The sequence below is a fragment of the Rhinichthys klamathensis genome, unplaced genomic scaffold (assembly GCF_029890125.1).
Source record: "Rhinichthys klamathensis goyatoka isolate OS25496 unplaced genomic scaffold, OSU_Roscu_1.1 h1tg000430l_1, whole genome shotgun sequence".
NCBI lineage: Eukaryota > Metazoa > Chordata > Actinopteri > Cypriniformes > Leuciscidae > Rhinichthys > Rhinichthys klamathensis.
In genome coordinates this window covers 1,553,082-1,563,397 of record NW_026606926.1, presented here as the reverse complement: position 1 = coordinate 1,563,397, position 10,316 = coordinate 1,553,082, and the positions used below count along the sequence as shown (strand labels likewise).

Here is a 10,316-nt window from a genome sequence, read left to right as displayed (position 1 = left end):
AGCCCTTTAACTGCCGACGACACGACAGCTGCGTCATCTGCTGCACTGATAAGAGAAGCGCTACGTCACCTCATGCGTCACGACGCACCCGGAAACGCCACATGGGACATGTAGTTCTTCTCATTATAACACAACCGTATCAGATAAAGGAGATACATTTTGTACACCTGATATTCGGCAGATTATAGAGAGATTGTTAAAAAGGTAATTCATGTTTTTATAAGTAATTATGATTAGAAAAAAAGCAGCGTTTTATATAATAAATATAAATAATAATAAAGTATTTCCCCTAAGGACGCAACTGCGATGTAAGCGCGCCCTCTTGTGTAACAACTATGCAACAACAATTTAAAACCAAGGTATTATAAACTATAATATACAGTACTGTGTGCATAATATATATATTGGATTTTTCTCATTGGTGTTTTAAAATGAATTTTTAAAATGTCCATAACTTGCCCCTCACACTATACCATTATAATGGCTACTATTACATAGACTGGCAAATTAGGACAGAGTCTAGGGAGAATCTGATTCCTATTGTATCATGATTCAAAGTACATCAAAATCATAAAGTACCCATCACATGTCACAGTTTTATAACATGATTTAGTTTAAATTATCAAAGTATTTCCCATTACTGCTGTCAGTGATGAAGATGACGCTATCCTACTTAAACTGTAGGTTATTCACCTTTATTGCTACATTCAGCTTGCTTCATACATTCAATATAATGTTACACTTTTAAAAGTAGGGGTAGCCTATTAAAAGCATATAATATGTCTCTTACCTGTAGAGAAAATGTCAAGGTTTAAAAGCCCAATATCAGGCTCCAGCATGTCATGAGTCTAGTACATAAAAACAAGAAAACATACATAAAACAAGATGCACTGAAGCTCTTCAGTGTCAAATGACAGTACGTCACTCCCAGACTGCACGTCCTGGTGTTTTGAAATGCTTTTTAATGGTTAGCTGTACAAGCCTTTATTGCTCAGAAATATGACATTGCAATACTGATGATTACAATGAATTGTGTAAATCGTTGTGCAGAGACATGACAATGCCATGACAATTAACTCTCTTCTGTCTCGTTTCAACTACTAAAATTAAAATGCATTATTTGTGCATGCATTTACATGTGCAGAAGTGTGAGATATCACTCTTTAAAATAAAGGTTCCAAAAAGGGGTTTTCACCAGGTGGGTTGAACCCACCTTTCAGGTCTCCAGGAGGTTCATCATCTCCATCTAAATCCAACAGGAGAATAAAAAGTGCATTATGCTTGTGGTGGGCATATAATGCTGATAGAATATAGTTAATGTTTTGCTTGGTCTCAACTTGAAAAAGATTCAAACGCATTCACACATGGTGATTCTTTGGAAAAGTAAATAGGAACGCCCACTGGTGCTTCTATGCCGCACATGCGACCGCTGTTCGGCTTTCTCACAGTTCATTAACTGAGCGAAATCAGGAAATGCCTTTTGAGACAAGCCCGGATTCAATGCGATGCGTTCTTGTGATTTTAGTCGCTCGAGCGTGTTTAATAAACATACTTGAAGAGTCGTTTTAGAAAAAGTCGAGTGGATGATTTGATTCAGCAGGATGACAATCTAGATAGATAAAGTTACGTGAACGCTGAAGGTTTGTAGGTGAGAGACATCACAAACCTTTAATCATGCCAACAGCCAAAAGAGACAAGGAGTTCACTTTCGTCAGTCCAGTGGTGAAATATTTACTTTTCGTCTATAACATGTTATTTTGGGTAAGTGCTGCTCACTTTTACTTACACGATATTATATTATATTATATTATATTATATTATATTATATTATATTATATTATATTATATGTTATCACATAGGCCTACAAAATATAAAAATAGCCTATAGCCTGCCTATTTTTACTCTCTGTGTTTTTATTATATAAGAACAGAGACTAAATAGTGCAAAATAGAGCTGTTTCTTTAACTTATCACATGACGAGGTTTAATGATTAATGCTTTACCAAATGGCTTTTGAAACTCCCACTTTAACATGCTCAAACACCAAGCAAGCTTTTCATATAGGCCTACAACCAGATGTACTTAGTTCACTTGCAGACTGAATGATGACCAAGTCAGTCTTTTAAAAGCAACTTGACTTATGTATTCATAAAGACAGACCTGCATTCATGGTATGAACAAACCCTGAAAACATCACCCATGGGCATGTCTCAACACCAATGTGTGTTACAGCACCACAGGCTATCTCTGAATACTTCGAAAAATACTGAACAGTTCATGACGCATTGTACAACAGCTTAACCTGTTTGATCTTGACTTGATGTACTGAGTTACACTGAGGGAACTGTCTGCATTTTGCCCCTGCTGCGTGATAAGATCTTGCTAGAATAATAATGAGTTCATATTAGACCTCATCAACAAAACCCTCTTTTGTGAAGTTCTTGATACTGCCAGTTTACTTTCCCAAACTTTTCTGAACTTGAGGCTGTTTCTAAGCAGCGGGTCTCATTGATTCATATGCTGATAGAGCCATGCAGGGTGTTTTGGACTAGTGGGGGCCCCATGCCTCTTTTATTTGTTGCCCTGTAGCATTTAGTTAATAATAGACCTAAATGAATATCGCCTCTTCAGAGGGAGAATCAGACACCCAAAATATTTAAAACAGTCTTGGATAATTACTTTAGTTGTTTGCAGAAGGGCATCAAGAACATTCTAACAATGTAAGTGGACGCAATCGGTAGATTTAAGTAGAAGTCAGTTGATTTTAGCTATAAGAGTGTACTGCATGCTTGCTGGTGCAAATATGCACATGCAAATACCTAAGGAGATTTCATGCTGAAAGCCTCAAGAACAACTCGCTTTTTTATATAATGCAGTATAATAGTACTGGGCAGTTTCTACGGGGTCTCAATGCATTGTAGAAAAGCACTAAACCCGAATCTGCACTGATACAAAGCTAAAGCTTTGACCTTTGTGAGAAGTGATGCAGCATATTACAGTTTGTGGGTGCTACAGGAAATGAGCAAATGTTCAAACCTTTTTACAGTCTATGGTTCAAACTAGCATCTTAGATCAATCAGTGTTCCGGAGAGCTTGTTTCCTTCCTTTTAGTGCGTATGACAAAAAAATGAACATATATTTTAAATAATTACTGCTTGGATTCTTGGAATGACTAAAACAAAAATGAAGATGCAAATGCATTTTAATTGTTAATTTTCAATACAAATTGTATAATACAGTATGAGCTCTGAATTATTATTTAATTATTATAAAATTATTATTATTATTTCATAAATTAAATTATTTAACCTTTATTATTATAATGAATAAACCTAAATAATTTGAGTTAGACCAATTTAAGTACTTTTCAAATGCATTAAAAAGCTCCTTCAGGCAACGACTAGGGTTTTTTCTGGCTTTGAAGTGATCTCAGTCTACACAGCTTTCTCTGAGAAAAACTATGTGGAGTTTCGTAGTAACCGGATAGCTGTGTCAGAGAAAGGGGTCTACATTGTGTCAGACAAACTGGGACCTTTAGTTGTGTGAGAAACCAAGAGTGAATGAACCTTGAAACTTCACTTCTTAATATAGAATTTCATCTGCTCTTTTCTTCTCATGAACTTTCACACTTGCTGATGCTGTATATAATAAAAGTATGTGAAAACCGGTTATATTTTCCCCTCTGAAATGTCAGGTGTTTTTTTTTTGTCTTTACTTTACTTGTAAAACGTGAGGATGTTATCCTGCCACACCCTGGAGAGGAATGCCATTCTGTTTCTGTACAACATCTGTTTTAACATACAGACTCACTCCTTATCTTTCTGTTATAGATAATTGCACTGGTCCTGATATCTATTGGAGTTTATTCCAGGATAGTTAAACACGGTAAGTGTGTTTACTTGTTTTACCGTGTTTACATCCTCAGATCCTTCATAGCCGTATCATCATACACATTCACTTGACATTAAAGGTTCAGGCAGTCTGATATTGCAATAGCAATAGTTTTAAGTAACCAGTGCCATTGTAGAAAGTCAGCCATTAATAATTGATTCCATGATTGAAAGTGTCCAGTAATATATGAGTTACCAAGATAAAGTGAAACTTTTTTAAAATAAAATTACATACACTACCAGTCAAATTTGGAATAATTGAAAGAAAAGTCTCTCAGACTCACCAAGGCTGCATTTATTTGATGAAAAATAAAGTAAAAACTGTATTGTGAAATATTATTACAATTTTAAATAACTTATCTATTTTAATATATTTAAAAATGTTATTTATTCCTATGAAGACAAAGCTTGAATTTTCAGTCTTCAGTGTCACATGATCCTTCAGAAATCGTTCTAATTTGCTGGTTTTCTGCTGAAGAAACATAGTATCAATGTTAAAAACAATTGTGCTGCTTAATATTTTGTGGGTGATGCACTACCATTCAAAAGAATTAAAACTTTTCAGCTAGGACACATTCAATTGTTCAAAAATGACAGCAAAGACATTTCAAAGATTTTTGCAAAAGATTCATTTCAAATACATTTTTTGAACTTTCAATTCATCAAAGAATTCCAAAACAAATAATAGTCTTGGTTTCCACACACATATTAATGTTTTCAACATCAATTATGAGACCCATTATAAAAAATTGAGCACTAAAATAATTTATAATAATTGAGCACCAAATCAGCATATTAGAATGATTTTTGAATGATCATATAACATTAAAGACCGAAGTAATGGCACTTGCATGTTAAACAGTCACAGTAAACAGTTTCTTTTTTTAAATTCTAATAATATTTCACAATAACACTGCTTTAGCTGTACTTTTGTCAAATAAATGCAGCCTTAGTGAGCATAATAAACTTCAAATTACTTAAATCCAAATGTTTGACCAGTAGTATACATACAACATTATAGATAACATTTATCTCTCCTTAGTGTAAGTATGCCACAAAAACTGTTTCTATATATCTATCTGGTCTGCTCTGTTTTGCTCAGCAGAGACAGTGCTGGCCTGTCTGACTGTGGATCCTGCTCTGTTACTGATGATAGTGGGCGTTCTCATGTTCTTCATCACGTTCTGTGGCTGTGTGGGTTCTCTGAGGGAGAACATATGCTTACTGCAGACGGTCAGTAATAAAGCCAGCTGCCTGATCAAAAGTGTCTCATCAGGACAGGACAGTTCCTTTGGCATTTTTAGATGATTTTGAGAATGGTACATCAGAATTTGGCTACATTATATGTGTAATTTGAATCAGTGTTTTCATAACAGTCTTGGTACATTTTTAATCAGGACAAAGTTGCTCATTAGTGGAGATAAAATTACATACGGCATCAAACAACATACATTTTACATAGAAAATGTCAAATACAAAGTAAACCCTAATAGCAAACTCTGATTCCCCTGCAGTTCTGCATCGTCTTGACTATCATCTTTCTGCTGCAGCTAGTGGCTGGTGTTCTGGGTTTTGTCTTCTCAGACAAGGTAAAAAAGCATCATGAATCAGATTAGTAGGCTAATGCCAATGCTACAACAAAGCAAGATTGAGTATATCCATTTTTTAGAGCTAATGTGAACTTGGGATTTATTTGCTCAAGTAATTGACGCTCATTTAAATCAAAATGTTACCTTTTATTTGTTTGATTTACTTTTAATTCATCAGATTAAAGTATAGTATTTGAGTGTACTATTAACTGCCCCTGTATTTGTGAAGGCTTTGTACAGGCATAAACAGTCTCGACATGCTATAACAAAACCCCTTGTCACAAAAACACTGGGTTTTTAGTTGACACGATGCGCCCCCTAGTGTCTGCCACCTACCAGTGTAATTAAGGGATAGTTCACCCAAAAAGGATTTACTCATCCTCAACACAAAAGAACATATTTTGAAGAATGTTGGTAAAAAAAAAGTTGATGGCACCCATTGACTTCCATAGTAGTAAAAAGAAAACGTTTGTCAACTGTTTGATTACCAACATTCTTTCAAATATGTTCTTTTGTGTTCAGCAGATTCATACAGGTTTACATGAGGGTGAGTAAATGATGACAAAATGTTAATTTTTGGGTGAACTACACCTTTAGCTAACAACAACAATTGACCAAAAGAATCAAATCTTTAAATGATCATTTTAATAAATCTGACAAAAAAACGAATTTTTCAATTAAAGTTATCCATTACAGGCTCGGGGCAAAGTTACAGAAATGGTTGACAGTGCCATCAAGCATTACAGGGATGATTTAGACCTACAGAACCTCATCGACTATGGACAAAAACAGGTCAGGGTAATGTATATATGTATATAATGCATAATAATAGTTTGTAATGGCTGGTAATTATGTTTCTGTTTTGTGGTATGATCAGTTTAACTGCTGCGGGGGGATCTCTTACATGGATTGGTCTCAGAACATATACTTCAATTGTTCAAACGAGAACCCGAGCAGAGAGCGCTGTTCTGTACCCTTCTCCTGCTGCCTGCTCTCCAAAGAGGAGGTGAGAAAGGGCCTCCAAAAAAGATATTTGGAATATACCTAAATATATTCAATATTATATATTTAAATGTTGAATATATTAAAATATAATATATACATATATTAAAAATTATAATACTATATATTATGTGGTGGTTTTATTTAAATGTAACTATAAATATAAATATTATTATATTAATAATATTAATAATAAATATTTATATTTTATTAAAAAAATATGTTGTTGTCATTATAGTTATTATAAATAATATATATATTATTAATTTAACAGAAGGAATTATTATTATTATTATTCTTCACAGTTATATAAATATAGTAGGGATATAAATACACATGTAAACACAATAAATTGTTTCTGTAATTGGGCTCCAAAAATTATGTTTGTACTTTTAAATATTATATATGTAATATTTAATATATTCAATAATATATAATTACATTTGAATATATTAAAATATCATTAAATGTTAAATATTTCAAATGTATTCATTATGAATATATTATAAATAATGAATATATTAAATATTATTGATAATATTGTTGTATTTAATTATAATATTGTAAATATATTAATCATATATTAAATGTTGCCTTTTGTCTGTTTTATCAGAGTGTTATAAATACCATGTGTGGTCATGGGATGCAGAACCTGGACTATGTTGCAGCTGGTGCCTTCATCAATACCAATGGCTGCATTGATAATGTGGTGAACTGGATCCACAGTAACCTGTTTCTGTTGGGAGGCATCGCACTGGGCCTGGCCATCCCACAGGTAACCCCTGATATGGGATTAGAGGGCAATCTGCTTAAAGTTGGCATGAAAGGGAAGTTACTATAGTCTTTTCTTCCCTATTGTGACATGAATAAAATGGCCTCGAAAAAGAAAAAAATGTAGGGTGGGACATGATTTTTTCCATCCGGAATTGATTGGATGGTTTTGGTTTGCTATTGCTGTGATGTCATGTGAGTGACAGGTTATTGTCCTGCCCTCACGAAAGAAACACAACATCAGAGAAGGGAAAAGATGTCGCTGCAAGAGGGGTTATTTTACTTAAAGCTCCAGTCCGTAACTTTTTTAAGTTAAAAATAATCCAAAATAATTATATTAAAAAAAACTTATTCTGCCAGTGGTCAAAACTATCTGCTTGCCATAGCTAGATTCAAAACGGTTAGCTTGTAATAATGATTTTAATTCCAGTGGTACTGGTGGGTTTCCGCGGGAAATTCGAGCATGTCTTTGCGTCATTACGTCACACCCGTACACATAAAGAAGGAGTTTCGGCTAGCCGGCTATACTGCGCGTGACGAGATGTTTAGATGTATAGGCTTTTCTCGCAGCACTTTACATAATTAAACTTATGGCATCCAGAAAGATCCAAACAACAATCATCAGTGTCAACTAGAGTTTCAGCAGTTATAAAACCCAAAAGACTTCGTACTTCAGATTTAAGGTGGCTAGAGAAAGAGAAAGAAACCGTCTCATGCGAACACAAGGATTTACACATCGGCGGGGCTTTTGAAAAGTGCGTGAACTCCGTGTTTTGAAGGGGTTCAAAACGGAAGAAGAGACGGCTTTTTTCTGCTGAACAAGTAAGACATTTCAATAGTTCAATCGTGTAACAGTACGTTTTCTTAATTCACACAGTTATGGAGTTTCCTTTGTTGTGCCTTTCTCGTTTTGCTATTATGGAGAATATGAATTCTGAACTACGCAGGTAGCTGCTAACCATAAACCACATTAAATTTAACATTAGTCACGCAATGCTGATGTTGTTAACATGAACAATTTGAGAACAAAGTAGGCTATAATTTGCACGGTTGCTGTAAATCGCGTTGATTAAATCTAACGAAGCTTATCATGTCGAATGCTTTTTCCCCCTTAGTTGGTCAGAACAAAAATGGATTTTACTTACTTGTTCAGAAGACATTTTCTTATGAAAATTCTTATGTTGGTCAAACTTTCAAAAAGTGAATCTGTGATTCTGTATGACAGTATCCACACAGCGCGGTGACTGACAGCAGCACTCGCCTCAAAGCACTGTGTTCATCCGCGCTGTTTCATGCCGATTTACAACCCACGTAAAGATGATAATTCCGCGAATCACTGCAGTTACAGATTTCGAACAGAGAGATGGCGACAAAGAGGAAAAGATACGGACTGCAGCTTTAAAGATTACATGGGCACATTAATTTAAAAAAAAATGATGTGCACAGTTTACTCAATATAAATACTGCAATATTCCATAAAAAAATAAGAATTGTCTATTGATTTAATCGCAACATTAAAATTAAATAAAAGTTGAAAAATTAAATAATGTCAAAGGTGGGTGAGCAGATTTAGTCTGATTTCAAACAGGCTACATTATGCATTTATTTTTAAGCATCTATACATCTATCTATACATCTATATTTAAGCATCTAGAACTGACGGCCTGTTCTCTTCTCTTTTTCAGCTGGTTGGGATCCTCCTCTCGCAGATCCTTATTAATCAAATTCATGATCAAATTAAACTACAGAATTACAACCAACAACATCGCTCAGACCCCTGGACCTGAAACTGGCAAGAATATATATATATATGCGTTTCTATAGAAAACTCATTGCTGCCTGAAGTGACTGACATGGACTGGCTTTTGAATAAGAAAAACTAGGCTTAAGAACAGGCAGTCATGTTTTCAGGTATAAGGTCATTTGTATGATATTTTATGAATCAGAATGTTTGTATAAATATTGTTTAAGTGCACTGAAGATCAATAGGTCAATAAAACTATTTTGGGATATTTTAAGAGTGTCACAGAAAATTTTCAGTATGGACATTTTTAAAAACAAATTTTGTTTTGGCAGATATCATGAACATCTGAGGTTGAATATACAGTATATATATATATATATATATATATATATTTAACTAAATGAAACTTTAATTTTCTGTTTTGTATTAATATTGTTATTGCCGGTATTATAATTATTATTATAATTAATAAATATTTATATTTTATTTGAACAAAATTAATTATTATTATTATTATTCACAGTTATAAGGATGCAAATATGCAAAAGCACGTAATTGATTCCCCGTTTCATTAGCCGGTGTTGCACATGGATGCTCAGGGATTTTATTGGTGGTCAGTTTTAGTCTAACACATGTTACAAAGACGCATTCATAGACATGGTAGAAAATGCATTCCAGGTGCAGAGCACTCAGCAGAGAAACCAAGAGTGCAGCGTACTGAGAACAGCCGAGAGCCGGTATTTCATGAGGCTTTTATCCAAAACTCATTTGGAAATCCAAACAGACAGTGTGGCAGACACCTTCAGTTTGTTAATGTTGTTTAAAGGCCAGTGGGGTAAAACATGAAATGTGAAAACACTGCAGAGGTATTTTATGTCAGTGTATAGGAGGAAAGCAATAAACTGTGTGTAGAGAAAGAGAGGGAGGTAGACTTTTCGGGCCAGGCTCTCCCATTTGGAGCTTGAGTGTGTGTTTGTGTGTGGTCCCCGGTCTGTGCCTCTCTCTGACTCATTCTAGCAGCCATGTTAGACGGGCTTTTTAAGGAGGCCCTGTGCTGGGAACATGCAGCATAGCTTACCAACCACATCCACACCAACAAGTGCTGCTGTCTAAATCTGATACACCAAACTACACAAAGTTTATTCTCCTCCCTTGAGAATTCCGTTTAGTTTACATCGCAACGGCCAAATTGGAACCATGGGAATAAGATGGAAAAAAAAATACGATTTGAAACGATTAAATGAGATGAACTCAGTCATGAATCACAATCACTGTAAACAAATTGTCCTAAAGGTACATCACCAACATAAAAGTCCTTTT

General features: G+C 34.6%; 1 protein-coding gene across 1 annotated transcript; it reads left to right on the top strand.

Moving 5' to 3' along the window:
* The first annotated feature begins 1,442 nt into the window (after positions 1-1,442).
* tspan33a (tetraspanin 33a) lies at positions 1,443-9,127 on the top strand. Its single transcript, XM_056235803.1, has 8 exons — positions 1,443-1,761; positions 3,831-3,885; positions 4,993-5,123; positions 5,405-5,479; positions 6,176-6,271; positions 6,357-6,485; positions 7,095-7,256; positions 8,938-9,127. The coding sequence occupies exons 1-8, from the start codon at positions 1,675-1,677 to the stop codon at positions 9,037-9,039; spliced, it is 837 nt and encodes a 278-aa protein (XP_056091778.1). The 5' UTR covers positions 1,443-1,674; the 3' UTR covers positions 9,040-9,127.
* Positions 9,128-10,316: the final 1,189 nt, after the last annotated feature.